Source organism: Stigmatopora nigra, chromosome 12, assembly GCF_051989575.1.
Source record: "Stigmatopora nigra isolate UIUO_SnigA chromosome 12, RoL_Snig_1.1, whole genome shotgun sequence".
Classification (NCBI taxonomy): Eukaryota; Metazoa; Chordata; class Actinopteri; order Syngnathiformes; family Syngnathidae; genus Stigmatopora; species Stigmatopora nigra.
In genome coordinates this window covers 12,208,288-12,224,678 of record NC_135519.1, presented here as the reverse complement: position 1 = coordinate 12,224,678, position 16,391 = coordinate 12,208,288, and the positions used below count along the sequence as shown (strand labels likewise).

At 37.6% G+C, this 16,391-nt stretch overlaps 1 protein-coding gene across 2 annotated transcripts in view; it reads left to right on the top strand.

The window, feature by feature from the left end:
- The window catches only part of LOC144205508 (VPS10 domain-containing receptor SorCS3-like), a 43,782-nt gene that overhangs the window by 13,022 nt on the left and 14,369 nt on the right, over nt 1–16,391 (top strand). For both annotated transcript variants that reach the window (XM_077729914.1, XM_077729915.1), the window contains 10 exons: nt 2,762–2,829; nt 6,463–6,562; nt 7,322–7,480; nt 7,621–7,694; nt 9,237–9,301; nt 10,580–10,698; nt 13,255–13,344; nt 13,832–14,011; nt 14,799–14,945; nt 15,708–15,810. In XM_077729914.1, the coding sequence (XP_077586040.1) occupies nt 2,762–2,829; nt 6,463–6,562; nt 7,322–7,480; nt 7,621–7,694; nt 9,237–9,301; nt 10,580–10,698; nt 13,255–13,344; nt 13,832–14,011; nt 14,799–14,945; nt 15,708–15,810 (1,105 nt within the window). The remainder of the gene's footprint in view (nt 1–2,761; nt 2,830–6,462; nt 6,563–7,321; nt 7,481–7,620; nt 7,695–9,236; nt 9,302–10,579; nt 10,699–13,254; nt 13,345–13,831; nt 14,012–14,798; nt 14,946–15,707; nt 15,811–16,391) is intronic.

Genomic DNA, 16,391 nt, shown 5'->3' with positions numbered 1-16,391 from the left:
TCCCGGGGCAAAAGCTCCCTTTGCGCACATCAATAAAACATAAACATGAATAAATGCACTGCTTTTGCCCTCGCCGGCTTCTTACTTAATTTCATGTTTGCCGGTGAGCGACCAGATGCATGGAAAAGCTATTTATCTTGAAGGAATGACACCGGAAGCCAATTTGGACTTGTTTGTCCCAATTTATTTACATAAAAAGGTGGGTTGTGGCACAAATATGCAGTGTTTTGCGACTAATTTGGCTTTATTTTTCGTCTTGTTTTATTCCCCATTCTTATTTGCATATGTGTATATATACTTATAGTGTATAAGTTGTTGACTGGGGAGTCAATAAATAGTCAAGATGTGAAAAGAGTCTTCACCATGGATTTTTTGTTCGTCTACTAAAGGACAAATCATGGCAAATGTCATCTGCCGGACTAATTTGTTGGTCTCCGAGGTAGCTCTTTGCTGACCTCGTTCAAAAATGACGTTTTTTGTCAATGAGCCAGAAGCACAAATGGACAGCAGGAGACCAGCTTGTGAATTTTTTTCCCTTCTTTTAACCAATGAATGACGTTAACGTAACAGGCTGTTGGTGGCGAGAAACAATACATTAGTAGCACTTGAGTATTAGTGGTATTAGGGAATGGCTTACTAGAAAAAAGTGCGACTTATAGTCCAGAAAATACCTTGAAAAGGAGATAAACCCTTGTGATACTGTTTATCAGGAATGGTGCTGTAATGTTGGCGACTATTGGCGCTAATGGGTGTCACGTATGTTTTGATTGGGGCAAAACATCAGTCAAAATTGGTCATGTTAGTAAAGTTCAGTTTTCACAACTAAATAGGCAAAAAAATATTACGTTTTTGCATGAAATGTGACTGAAAGGGTTAAAAGTGTGCAGAATAATGGCTTCAATTCTTTCAGATTCTGAAAATCAACAGTTTTTTATCAGTTTTCACAACTAAATGGTCAAAAAACAGGACGTTTTTACATGAAATATAACTATTTTTTACCCTTTTTTAACCAATGAAAGACAGTTAACGTAAAAACGACCCATTGGCGAGCTTTTACAGGTCAAATCGACTTTACAAACGATCAACGCGTCTTTCCTTTTTTTGGTATCATTCTCCTCAAAGTGGACATTTAGACGCCGACATCACAGCCATTTAAAGCAAGTCGTTACAGCAAATTGATTCCGACTGGAGCTCTCGGACCTGGCAGACGCCGTGCATTTAGTTATGCAAATGCTTATCTCTCTTTGTGATTGGTTAATTAACCCGTAATACGGATAGCCGCGGCCGACTGCACGGGCGTCGTTTGAAGGCTTGGCGACGGGTCAATTGGGTTTTTAACATCTTCAAAGGCGCCTTTTTAAAGACGCGTCTTTTGTTCCGGCCAATGTGCCGCTCTGTTTTTTTTCTTTCCTTGTCTTTAATGAGTCGTTCGGCAGGTCCCGGAAGGTTAATGTGTTTAAACTAACTGTAATTGAGCTTGTGACCCATCTTCCAGGCTTTATGAAATTTACTCTTGATACGACATGTTTCTCCTCCTTGATTGTTATTCCATCTCCTTCCCTTTTTCTCTGATCCAGCACCCCCTTCCCCCCTTCTCCCATCCCTCCACTACTTCCTAGCTTGAGTTATGATCATCCCTTTTGTTTTTTATAATACCATTAGTGTGACAATAATGTGTTTGCACGCCATTTTTCTGCGCCCTTTTGTACTCGGGATGCCTTTTTATGGGACCGCCATCCCTAAAAAAAGGCATTGTCCGGAGAACGTGCACGTTTTGGATGACCTCCAATTAGTCTGATACGTCACGTTGGCTCTCGTGTATGAAAAGGCAATTTTTCGTTGTTCACTGAGCGTGTATTTTTTATTTTTTTTGTGTGCCGATTCCCCCGGCTATTCTAAATTACTCTTGCTTGGGTTCGGGTTAGGGTCGACTTACTAAACAAGCTTGTTTTGTCGTTGGGAAATGCATGGAGAAATAAAGGTGTGCAAAAAGGCAAGGACGTAGGGTTGGAAAGATGGTCAAATAAAATGAGGTATATTGTAGTTTGCTAAGTATATATTTGGAGTCTCAATGGTCAAAAAATTAAACAAAAGTCTTTAAAACGTGGGTTTAGAAAACAATTTTTGTTTACTAGTATACTTATTTTTCCGGGTTAAAGTAGTTGTAGGTGCTGAATATCTTATTAGTTGTTATGACAATTTTTATTATTCCTATTATTGGATTTAAGGCTGTTTTTATTTGCATGCAGATTTTTTTTTTCTAAATTAAGCCTCCTATTTCCATCAATGTAGTGAACATGGTAAGCATTTATTAAAAATCTTGAAGAAATACATTAAAAAGTTCCAAAAAAGGGGATACTTTGTATCCAATAATGTAGTTTTGCCATGTATTGTGTAAGTTGGATACTTTTTTTGTATTATTTACCAGATTTTAGTTGGAAAGTGGCTTTTTTGGATTTAAAAAAGGTAAGAATCTATTAAATATATTGAAGAAATACATTAAGAAGCTCCAAAAAGTGGCTACTTTGTATCCAACAATGTAGCTTTGCCATTTGTTGTATAAGTTGGACACTTTTTTTGCATTATTTACCAGATTTCACGTTATAAAGTGGCTTTTTTTGGGTTTACTAAAGCAATTCTGGAAGAAATTAGATCTTATAGAGGTAGTTGGATGAAACCATCAGGTGGCTTATGTCTCAAAGTGAAAATGGCAAACATTTTTCAATCCAAACTAATGACATGGTGAATTTTCTCATTGCAGGTGATCCTCATCCTGACCAAGCTGTACGACTTCAACTTGGGTGCCGTCACCGAGAGTTCTCTGTGGAGGTACGTTGCTTTGAATCATGTCAAAACGTAGAAAAACCATGGCGCGCCGCTGCCTCTAATTCGATAAACATGCAAAAGCACAAAGCTAAAGAAAATGTATTCATGGATAGTTGCGGCAAACCAGTGTGATTTATAGCAGGCGTTCCTTCACCCCAATATGAAGACACATTGGAAGCCTCTATCAAGTATATTTTAATAAAGCACCCACGGCAAAGCGAGACTTTTTCCTCACCAGCGTATTAGACATAAAGTCTTTTGGTATATCTGTACTATATTAAACTTATTCTGAGGGTTTTTATTTGATCCCACCATTTAAAGGAAAAATAGCAGTACTTTCTCCACATTGTCAAATTAGAGTTTTCTTTGCAAAGCATTTTTTTTTGAATAGAACTGTCATTTTTTGGATTAAAATCAAGTCAAATAAAATTCAATGAGAAATACAAGTCAATGGGAAATAAAAGAATGTAGTACTTAAGTAAGTCCCTTTTGAGGCCAGTCTGCAGATGTGCGGTTTCTTATTAATATGCAGCTGACTGCATCTCATTTGAATAACTCTTTGCTTTGGTTGTACGTCGTTTCAGTGTGTGTTTGTGTGTGTGTCGGTGGGAAGCTCGTGGGCATTTGTAAGTGTTGACTTTGACACATCGCAGAGACATGAACTAAATCATCCGTCAATGACAGCAAGATTTGCTCCTTTTAATTACATAAAAACAAAATGATCATCAACTCCATTCTGCAAAAGAAGTGACAAAGACAGGAACTGGTCATATACAACAAAAGTATTGAATTAAACCACAACAAATGCAAACATTCTTTTTAATTATAGTTTGCTTGATTCAGAACCAGGTTTTAACCAGGTAATGTTGACATGCTCAACTCCTCAAACCAAGACGCCATTCCAATAAAAACAAATTAAAAAATGAAGATAACACTTCTACCAGAGCACAACCTATTTTCTACCTTATGGATTAAACATTGGAAAATATTGGAAAATGACTTTAGTACCTTTTCAATGTTCCCTCTAAGCTGCAATTGCACACTACTCTCGTCTTCTCTGCGCAGCAGCAATCATATGGCGTGCAGTAAATAAAATCCAATCATTTTTATTTTGTTTTTTACCCCTTACCCCATGGTGGCGCCGTTTACGCGTCAACTAGTGGCAGTAGCTTTGTCCACTCTTATGTTTTTCGTGTTTTACAGCATGTTCTACATAAAAAAATAGAAGGAACATTGACATGCACCTGCTTATGGCAGTTGTGATACTGGTGTGCTCATAGCAAGCAATCATTGGTACTTTTACATCAATTTGTTTTAAGTACTTCTACCGTTCAAACAAAAATGGCCACTTTCACTGTACCCAAGTCAGTTCCTTTGCGTATTCTCTGCAAATAACGGAAGGCAAAACCCACAATTCTCTGCAGTTGAGCAAATAAACTAATTGAAGTATTGCGCGCTGTCAGGAAGCATAAGTGTCCAAATTTGAGGTGGAGAAGCAGCGGCAGCAGATGGATAGCGACAAAGATTTGTCCGTTTGCACATTAACTTTGGTGGTGGAACTGATAAAAAAAAAAATGTATGTGCACAAGAGTGTGACCACATTGCCTGCTGTTACCACAAACATCTCACGTCCACACAAATACGAACACACAGAAACGCACACAAGAAAACATTCAAATTCCATTTTAGCCATGCAAGCGCAACATTGCTAGTGCTCAATGACAGTTCAATTATAAATCGAGTTGATTTCAACGCCAAGGTTTTGAATGGTGAATAGGAAATGGGGAAAAAATGTCTGGAAAAAAAACAACAATAGTGTAAGTCTATGGAATTGGAAGAAAAAAAACTATTTTAATATGAAAGTCATGCACTCATCCTCGCATTATTGGGTACATCCGCACAACCAAAGATGATTATGATTAGGAATCAGTAATTATAATGGTTTTAATCAACATATTCAGGAAGGTAATTTTCCAGAGAGATGCATTTTGCTGCTATTTAAATAGTGTTGTGAAAATGTCAGGTTATTTTTTTTTCCGAGTTGAAGTTAACATTCTGTTGGTTTTGCAATGATAGATCTGTCAAAACAGGAAAATGGCTGTTTTGGAAAATGAGTGGATGTGAATGCTAACATTGACAGGTATAGATGTCGTATTTTATATACATTTTGAGTGAGATGTTTGGATTGGATAACTTTATTCATCCCGTATTTGGGAAATTTGGTTGTCACTGTAGCAAGAAGGTGAGAATATAGACAGAAAAATATATTTTAGACGTAAATAGATGGGTAATAAGTTAATAAATAAATACATGAATAATTATGTAAATAAATAGGCGTGTTGCTGAAATATATATACATGCACATAGATGTATCTATGCGTGATCTATTGCTGAAAGAGCTTTAAAGGGACTCCACAGACTCATGCAGGGAGTCCCTCCAAAGCTCTTTCAGCAATAGACTGCTGCACCTTTATTGCAGGAAAGAGCGCTTAAGCAGATTTGCGGAATGAATTCAAAATCTGGCCTAAGTCAATGGCTTCCAATGGCCGTGCCGCCCTTTGTCATAATTGAGTTACCACGGTAGTCATTTTGTAATTATACCGAATGGGAGATTTTGGTGGGTGCTCATAAATAAGAATTGATTCCATCCAGGATAATAGCGCAGAGAAGAAGTCAATGCGCTCCCTTCTTCCCACGCTGGCCTTGTCACGGCCTGAAGAGAACTCATTTCACTGTGAAACACATCAGTCCATCGACTTTCAAATTAATATCTGTTTCACCAGAGGCGCCGCAAGTTTTACACTCTGCTTCGACGCCTTTTTTTGAAACACCCGTATAGACGACCGGAGGTCTTCTATCATGGTGGGCGTCACAAATCTGAGCCCCTAAGTAAATTAGTGCCAACCTCAGGCCGAAAAACAATGTAGATGCTATGAAATGGTGCCTTGATGAGTTTTGCGATAAGAACTGAAATGATTTATGCCAGAGTTGCCGGCGATGTGGAGACTGGGCGAGATTCTCTTGGGTTTTCCGACGCCCGCCTTCTTCTCTTCTGCGAAATGTACTGCAATAACGTGACATAAGATGTATTTTTTTGCCTCTTCGCTCATTCCGATGTGGCAGCTGAAAGCAGCACTTAGGCTCGCGTAAATGTGTTTAGGGGGTAAGTCTTTGAAAACAATGTCAACAGCAAATGGGACGCTTCCGATTAAAGAACAGACGATGATAGCAGACATTGCTGGGGTATCTATCCAATTATGTCGTGAAATTATATTTGCGGGCTCTCAGGTGGAACGGATAGTGCCGATTGACGGCGGGGAAGGCGCTGGGATTTGTGAGGATTGGCAAGACAGCCGCGTTTACCCTTGTCATGGTGGCCGCGTGCACAGCCAAGCGTCATGGACAAGTGACGGCGCCATGTGACTGGGTGAACCCTAGAGAGAATTCGCAAGGACTGCTTATGTGATGGCTCCAATGAAATCATAGAAGTGGTGGATTAGAGAGTGCACTGGCGGGTGATGATAAACTGTTTTTTGGTGGGTGGGGATTGGGTAGAATGGGTAGTATGGTGGTGAAAAATTCCAATTGCAAGTGAACTGTGCTTATAGTTCTTCACCGTGTTTTTTTTGTGTGCAGGTCCAGCGACTATGGGAGTACCTACACTAAACTCAATGATAAAGTGGGCTCTAGGACCGTTTTGAGCTACCTTTACGTCTGCCCCACCAACAAACGGAAGGTGGTGTCATCCTCTTATTGCTTTAAAAACCTTGGTTATGTGTAAAATGTATTGATGGAGACCACAAAAAAGCCATTGTGCCCCTCTAGAAAATGCTACTTATCCTATAATGTGATTCATATATTTTTATTCACTTTCATTGTGGAGTCTTTGGCTAGTGAGATTAATATATCTTTATTTTTGGCTAATGCGATAAATATTGTATATTTGGCTAGTACGATTCATATATTTTTATTCTTGGCTAGTGTGATTAATATATGTTTATATTTGGCTAATGCCATAAATATTTTTGTATTTTATGGCTAATGCAATTCATATTTTTGTATTTTATGGCTAGTGCGATTCATATTTTTTTACTTTTGGCTAGTGCGATAAATATATTTTTATTTTTGGCTAGTGCGATTCCTATTTTTGTATTTTATTAGCCAGTGCAATTCATATATTTCTATTTTTGGCCAGTGCGACTTATAGTCCGAAAAATACAGTATTTCAATGTCTGCTATTTTCACACTTCCAGTTAAAATAGATTTTCTTGTCAATGGCAGCCAAAAAGTTAAAAAAAATGTTTTATTTCATGCTTTTTATAGTTTTAAATTGTACTCTACATTATCTTATTCCGTCTCGATTATCAGACACCTCGATCTGGGTGTTTGCAACATCTTAAATTTCCATAAATGTGCCATCAAAATGACAGCACCGCCATTGAAGCGCAGTGAGACGACAGTCACTTTGATGCGGCGTACCTCCTCTGTACTCCAGATAATGATGCTGAGCGACCCCGAGGTGGAGAGCGCCGTTCTGATCAGCTCGGACGAGGGGGCGAGCTTCGAGAAGCACCCCATTAGTTTCAACGTCCTCAGCCTTCTCTTCCACCCGGTGCACGAGAACTGGATCCTGGCCTACAGCCACGACAGCAAGGTGGCTTTTAAGAGGGGGGAAAATAGCTGGGATTGCCATGGAGATAGATATAGATGCCTTGATTGTGCTCGCTCGCCGTCGTCTTCTTCCCTGCTGTTGTGGTTGTTATTGTTATTATTATTATGACTATTATTTTGCAGCTTTACAGCTCTATGGACTTTGGAAGAAAGTGGCAGTTGGTGCACGACAACGTCATGCCGGGAAGGTTCTACTGGTATGATAAGACGCACACCGACAGACTAACAAAGTAGCGGCGCTATACTAAAACATGGGTTGCGCCATGAGATTGACGGCTGTGGAAAATAACATTTTTGATGGGAATAAATCGTAATCATTTTGAGAGGAAAGTAATATTACATTTTTAAAAATTACAGTTATGCTCTAATGGAAAAAAAATGTATTTTTCAATACTTTCTATGCATTGAACTTGGATTTTGAGGAAAATTGGGTTTTTTAACAATTTTTTTGGACCAGCATGAAACATTTTTATGGTTAAGTCTACATATTTTTTGTTGTTTTAGGTAAAATAACAAATTATGTCTCAGTTGTGCTAAACAATCTAAATAATAGATTTCTTAAACATGTTGTATTCATTATTTTCTGACAATACTGAGTATTTTATTTGTTTTTTTTTGATGATATTAAGACTTGGATCTTGTATTAATTACTCAATTTTTTAGGGTGGCTTTCCCAGTTGTTTTCAAAGAGCAGTTGAAATGTGCATCATGTTTCCAAACTGCCTGTCCTCTTTTTCTTCTTTTTTTCTTCTTCTTCCACCTCCTTCTCTTGAGCACAAACAGCACAGCAAGAACAGCAATTGTGCTTTTGTCGCCACTGTCAGATAAAATGCTCTCAAACAACCCAGTAAATATTCATGCCAACCTTTTTTTATTTTTTTATTGCCTTTTCCTACTGTGTGGCCTCACACCTGTTGCTACTATGGATGGAAATGAGATTTCATGACCATAAATCACATTTTCGCCATTTTTTTACCATATAACCCTTTAAATTGAACAAACAAATTCCACACACTGTCAACACACTTTGTCTTATCTCAGTTTTTAACTTATGTAAAAAAGAATGTACTTTTTGACATTAAACAAGATTTTTCTCGAAATGACCAAGTTCATACCAATTTATAACTGACTACTAATTCAATTTATACATTAAAATCCCATTCTACTTGTGTAATAACAATAAAAGCATTCAATTCATTTAATTATAACACATATTTTTGAAATATTTAAGCTATTTTCTCCAAAAACATCTCCACAATTACTACCTCAACAAAGTATTTTGATTTTAACATGACATTTATACCTTAATATAACATTTACACCAAAAAAAATTGCTTTTTCCCCTATTATACAACTTTATTCACTGCTAATTTAATGTCCTCCTTTTCCATCCATGCTCCACTCAATTTACCTGCCACACACTGGAAGGAAAAATCTTTTTATTTTTTGTTTTGTTTGTGAACAACATGGAGCTCTTTTGAAAGCTAATTTACCGCCTGAGTACTATACTTGACAATAATTCACAGTTGTACAGTACCTTGAAGAACAACATGTCCTTGAGTCTCAAGCCCAACAATATTGCAGTCATTTTAAACCAGTACATTCAGTACATAAACCAGCTTCCCTTGTTTTTCCACCACTTTAGTCAATCTAACCATACCAACAACCTGCTCCAATGACAGCTTTCAGATTGCGAATGACAACCCTTCCCATGTTGTTTTCCTTCCTCCCCCCACCAGGGCCGTCGTGGGACTGGACAGAGAATCAGACGTGGTCCACATTGAAACCATGGTCGCCAAAGGCAGTGAGTACTCGTCTTTTTTACTTGCCGCGAGGTCGCCGTGCACTTTTTCGCTTGGTTTTCCCTCAAGAGCAGTAAAGCCAAAGAGGTGCAGCTGACAAAAACAAAAAAAACATGGCAAGGGAAAGAGAATTTTAGACTTGATGTATGTTTCTTGGACCTAACGTGTCCCAGGCGTAACGCCCTTTCCAACGTACGCCACTCTAATGTGCTTTGTCTTCATTCTGGGAATGGTACTCGCATGCCACATGTGGCTTTAATGTTTATTGGGTTATTGGCAGAGGCATCTTTCACTGTACTTGGCTTTTAATTAACATCTGGGGTTGGACACTTGGTGCATCAACAAAGTGCTCACAGTCTTATTTTTATCTTCGTACCTTGGTCTCAAACCACATTTGTCGTCATGTACCGTCTTCGGTATGATGTTTGAGAGTGCAAATTGTATGTTCCATGTTGTCTTATGAGTTTAATTGGATAAGTGGTCTAGCAAATCCAATTTTCCAATTTAAATGACATGGAATGGTGAAGGGATCCAATTGGTTTAGAATGAGTTTGGATTCAGTTCTGTTATCTGGTACATTATCTCAATTACAAGAAATAATGAAGTCAACTGAAATTGTTGGTTGCCAATGACGGTGACCGAATCTAGTGCGCTTTGAATGCCAATAAGCTTTTATCATAGGCTATTAATTGAAGGTGCGCCTTATAGTGCAGAAATATGGTACTTTATATCCAAATGGTAAAAAAAGTGGTGTATGTATGTAGTAGCTGGATTTTTTTAAGGTTTATTTATTTTTTGAAACCACATAGTCACCTCTCTTCAAAATAAATAGCCAAATTTGAACATTCATTAAAACAATTTAATCAAAAGTACAATTTTAACATTTGATTTTAGGAAGAGACGACTAATACATTGAAATATTTTTGTCCTTCACGTTTTTGTTCAAAGAATATTTATTCCCCTTTTGCCACAAGTACACTTACAATTTTTTTAAGGTCTATTTATTTTTATAAACCTGTATCTTCAAAAAAAAATAGCCAAATTTGAACACTCATTAAAACCTTTTCATCAAAATTCCAATTTTAACTTTTGATTTTAGGAAGAGTCTGCTAATAAATTGAAATATTTTCGCCCTTCCCGTTTTTGTTCATAGAATATTTATCTCCCAGCGTCCATTTACGACAAGTACACTTACTTTGCTGTGCATCCCCAGTGAATACAACAAGTACAACCTGAGGCTAAATGCTGTTAATCGATTTCCTTTGGCGTGGTCTTCGCAGATGCCCAATACGTGAGGTGCCGAGCCCAACGCTGTGCCGAAGCCAACCGTCAGTACCTCTTCCCTGGATCCGTGGACACCAACTCCCTGGTCGTACAGGACGAATACGTTTTCACTCAGGTCTGCCCGTCAATTGATTTGTCTTTTTTTTTCCCTTCACCTTTCGGGGTCATCTGGGCACCTTGTTGTTCCCCTTTTTTGCTCTCCTTCCCATTCACGCTTTTCCATCAAAATCCCCATGATAGCTCCCAGAAACACACCTGTTCCCCTTTGTGTGTGTTTTGATTTAGTTTCAAGTTGCGCTGACTGGCACTTTAAGAAAAAAAAGGAGGAAAATGAGCTGTGAATAAAGCGCTAAATGCCTTTCACTTAGCATGTGACTCCAATTAGACAGCAGCCGTCAGAGACATTATTAGAATTAAATTTTCCAAATGACCTCCGCTCTCATTGATTTTCCTTCCACTGCTAAAGAATTCTTTACTCTTTGCATCCTTGATGCTTTCGCTCACATAGATTTGAGGCTTTATTAGTTTTTTTTGCATATTTTGACCACATTTTTGATTGGGATTTAAAAAAAAAACATATTTGGCATTTTATACATTACAGCTACATTTGTTTATATATTTTTTGTCACTTATTCACTCTTTCGTCAATAGGTTTGAGACACGAGACAAAAATTTAGCATTTGACTAATTCAATTGAGCTTTAATAATGAATATTTCTAAAGGACATTATTAATCAAAAAAATTGACTAGGTTTTCTTCTTTGAGCAGTTTAAAAAGTAAATATGTCCTTTTTTCTATAGTCCTTGATGAAGTCTAATACACTCTTTACTAAATCAAAACTAAGTATTTTTAAGCATCAGCTATGAAAAACAATAACACAGTTGCATATTATTAAAATTTCCAAATTCAAAGCTGAACTATTAAGCCCTATATAGTATAACGGGTTATAAATCATTAATTTTTTTATTAATATCTGGCGATTAGTGTGTTTGTTACATAGTAGAAACTACACGAGTAATAATATCAAAGTTTTAATCCCATTTCATAATATTTAAACATTTCTGGGTCCAGTTTGGCAAAATCTCTTCAATATTTTACTCCTTTCCGATACATACATGCCTTTGTTTTTTTTTTCTTATTACAAAGCTCATTGAGATAAATTAACTGTTAAATTGTTATATCGACTGAGTCTCCATTCCCCTTCCAAATTCCAGTTTCCGCCCCATTCCACCTCGACTTTTAGAATAATTTAAGATAATAGTATGTTATTGTATTTTCATTTCTATATCCATCCACAGATGCAATCTTTTAATTTAAAATGACGCCGCCCAAACGACGGCGCTGACCCAGTTTCCCCCCATTTCTAGACTTGATGGCAATGTCAGCATCATAAGAGGGACAAAAGAGTAAATATATTTAAACCCGTTTCAGGAAGGGTCATTCCCAATAAAATAGCATTTTAACCGAGATTCCATCGCGCCGGTTTGGGCAACGTGACTTTCCGATGACTTTCATCGGCGGGGGGGCAGTTGGATTCAACTTGACAAAGAGTAATGAGGTTATCGATTGGGGCAACAACCAAATAAGCAGTCTTCAACACCTCTATGCTCCCGCGGGAAAAGAAGCAATGGCCGAGTGCAACATCCTCCAAAAGGCGGCCTTAGAAAAAGCCACTCATTGATTTTCGATAGATTATTCCATTAGAGCCCTAATGTAGTGTGTAGAGGGACAAACACCATCCTTCTACTTGATTGGAAAATAAGCAAGGTAGCTGGCGTTGGCCGGGTTCGCTAAGTGGATGGGAAAGCGCCAGTGCATTAAGGTCCTCCAAACACACACACACACACATATACGCAAACACACTGGTTTTTTGCACACATGGTAGATAAAGTCAACATCATTTTCAGCACCGCTTAGGGACAGACTAATTGAGATAATGATGAGTTTCTGTTGTGCTTGCATTTCGCCGTGCTCTTGACACCGCGCAAAATGCTTTGGAGTGGTCGTGGTACAATGTGAAATAAATGTAGTCCGCCTCCTTCAGGAGATACTTTTAGCATCCTGCTTTGGCATCACCTTGGGTACCTGCAAAAATTCACTCGCAAAGAGGAAAATATGAAAAGAAACTGCTGTTCGTTTATGAAAATGTAAGCCCGTCTTCCCACTTGGAGTCCTGCATATAATGGCGGAAAAGTGGATGTATGATATTCATTCGTTTTCTGAAGCAAAGGCTGTATAGAGGGTGCTGGAGCCTATCCCAGCTGACATACAAGGAGACAATCAAGCAATGAAGCTCATACTTAGAGGCAATTTAGAGTGTTTAACCACCATAACTTGCATTTTTTTGGGATGTGTGAGGAAACTGGAGTACCCGGAAAAAACCCACACAACATGCCAAAGCCACACAGTGTGGACTGACCTGGGATCAACCCCAGAACTGTGAGCCCTATGTGCTATCCACTTGGGCTAACCGATGTAATATACGTTTTTTTTGTTGTTTTTTTGGTAAATCATGAAGTGAAAGTTTCTGTGGTAAGAGTTTATTCGTTTTTTTCACACACTAATTTGTTTTATGTTGTTTTGTCTATACATCAAATTATTATTTATTATTTTTAATGGTCAAAAGAAGCTTCTATTTGAGTATTGAGGTATATTTTTTGTTTTTTTTTAGGTAACCAAGTCAGGGCGAGCCAGTTACTTTGTTTCCTACATGAGAGAAACATTCAAGCGCATGAAGTTACCCAAATATTGCCTGCCCAAGGTGAGTATCAACACAATAATTGTGCCTATCTTTGAATGTCAAACCTTGAAAGTTGAAATCAATTGGAACATTTTGATGATAATGTCAATTTCTGCAATTCATCACCTTTTTTATAATCAAATACCCCAAAAATTATCCAGGGTCACCCCAATAGAAATACTTGAATATTTCCCCAAATATTTATTTTGAAAACATGCACACGTTTCTTTTAAAAGTTGTAATTAAGAGTCAATGATTCTAAGCCATGTTTTTGAGCTGACAATATTCACAAATTCAAGGTAGCTACTAAATTCAAGCTTTTAACGGGTGTTTTTGTCCTTCCAAATTCCTTCACCACCTTTCAAATTGAACCAGCACATTCCAAAACACTGCAAACATTGAAATACGCAAACGTCCTTGACAGAAGCAACCCAATTTTGTTCTTCGTACTCTGAATGTGTCAACAAAAATTTCATTTCCCGCACCGTTGCGGCACCCCCGCGCGCAGGACATGCACATCATCAGCACGGACGAAAAGCAGGTGTTTGCGGCAGTCCAGGAATGGAACCAGAACCACACGTACAGCCTCTACATCTCAGATTCGCCTGGGGTCTACTTTACCCTCTCGCTGGAAGATTTGAGGACCACCAGGGGACCCACTGGGAACTTACTGGTGGACTTTTACAAGGTATCTGAAATCTAGTGACCATCCAAAAAATTCATAACAAAGGTTACAAAAGGTCAAGTGTACATTATCCTCTACAGAAAGGGTGCTTCAGCTTTTATATGCTAAAAATCTACTTTTCAATGAGCCCACTTACCACAATCTACCTTTTTTTAGGGTATTTTTCATTTTTACATGAGACAACATAATGATTCCCTTCTTGGTACATATTTTGTGGATGTAATGCATTGTAAAGTACCACAACCAGTGCTAAGTAAAGCACATATATAATAATGTAAGACTAATAATGGTAACACAGTACTTTATAAGTATTCTTTCCAAAAAATATGGAAAAAAATATGCCTTGTTTTATGTTAAGATGCGAGAAAGTATGTTTTCTTTAACTGACACAAGGTTGCAGTAAAAAATGCTCAATATGAGTTTAATCCTGAATAAATTTGACTTTTTTTTTGTTGATAGTTCAGAAAGTATCATGAATTATAAAAAGCTAATGTCATTATGTAATACAAGTCTTTTTAAATAGACAATTTAAACATGTAGATAGATTATACCCATTCAATGTTCTGGTTGTTAAATTAATTGCAATACATACATTAATTATTAATTATTATTATTAGTTGGTTGTATCAGGATTTTCTATTTTTCAAATTTGGATGAAAAGTTTGCCAAAAAAACAAGCAATCAGAAGAGAAATACTCCAAAAATACAGATATAGTCAATTAAAACCATTTTAATTGCATCTCAATGTATGTTAAATATTAATAAAACTATCATTTGACTTTTAACCCAGGTGGAAGGGATAAGTGGCATGTACCTGGCAAATAAGTTGGTGGACCACCGCGTCAAGACCTTCATCACCTACAACAAGGGACAAACGTGGGCGCTTCTACCGGCGCCCGCCGCCGACGTGGGCGGGAATGACCTCCAATGCGTGACGGTGAGTGACATCACAGGTTTTCACCTACTTTGATATAGGGCTTATACTTTTGCACAAGGCCATGGCAGCCTGGCTAAATGGCCAAGGGGGAACGCTCCTGAGATGGAATAGTTTTATTACCCTTGTAAGTCACGACGTGTCATTAGGTGTGGTTTTAAAGGAGCTGACTTTCCATTAACCTGCTTGACATCAATTCCCCAAATGTGGTCGTGTATGGGCTAATGAATGTTAGATTACACTGAATTATATGATGTGTCTTTGTCGCTGATTCTGTGGATGAGAAATGGGGAAAATGTCTTTTCTTTTATGCGTCGGTCACATTTTGATTTGGAAAATTTTGTATGGCTGTAGAAGGATTGGAGTTCTATTGCCGTCAATGGAAGTTAGAACAATGTCGATATTTTTCAGCCCGTTGCTAACCATCTTCCCCCCCCCCCCCACTGTTTCCACACCACAGGCCTTAACCTCATCGACCTCATTGATGTTTTCCAATACAATACACTTAGCAAATATTCCTGTTAAGCTTTAATTATACGCTTATTTCAGTTTTTTTTTTTAGGAAAAACACACACACTCCACCTCCATTCTATTGTTTTTTTTCTCTTTTTGCTGGGAAAAACAGTTTTTTGGTTCTTCCTTAGGAATCAGTGCTTTTTTTTTTTTTACTATACATGGCTTCCTCCAATTAATTTTAGGGTGAACAGTATATTATTTCTATGTGTGATTGTAACATGGTTTTAATGTTATCCTTTTTTTTGACAGCCTTTTTGCTCACTGCACCTTCATCTGGAAATGTCTGAAAATCCTTACACCTCCGGACCCATCACCAGCAAAAAGTCAGTGCCGGGGATTATTGTGGCCACTGGTAAGATATTTAAAAACATTTTTTTGAAGAGGACTGGGGTGACAAATTCAGGTTTTACCTCATTTTACCTTGGGATTTTAGATCCCTGCATTTGACATTTTGAGGCTTTGACAATGAGTGATTTATGCGACTTGTTTACAGCACCACCTTAGCAATAAAACAATATAACTGCCAAAGGTCAGTAGTGGGATGATTAATAACTGCAATAAAAAAAAAGTGAAATGTGAAATGAAACAAACATCTGGTTGTTAGAAGTTTTTCTACAACTTTATTGTTGTTTCCAAAAACTACTGATCAAACAGAAGGACATTTTACCCTCAAAGATTAAAATATAGGTTTTATCAAAGGCAAGTCTATGACTTCAATTAATTTATTTTCAGGACTTGGTGAAGTCTCTTTGCTTTATGACTTTACCAAGTCAGAAAATGATGGAGTTTGTTTTTTTCTTGATAAGTCATAAACCAAAGTGAATCTTTATGCGGTCAATCTTAAATCTCAGATGAGAATTTTTAATTTAATTTGAATTGTGGCCTTCTCTGGTGGGAATACAGCTATACAAATCTCCTGGGATAATAATTGGT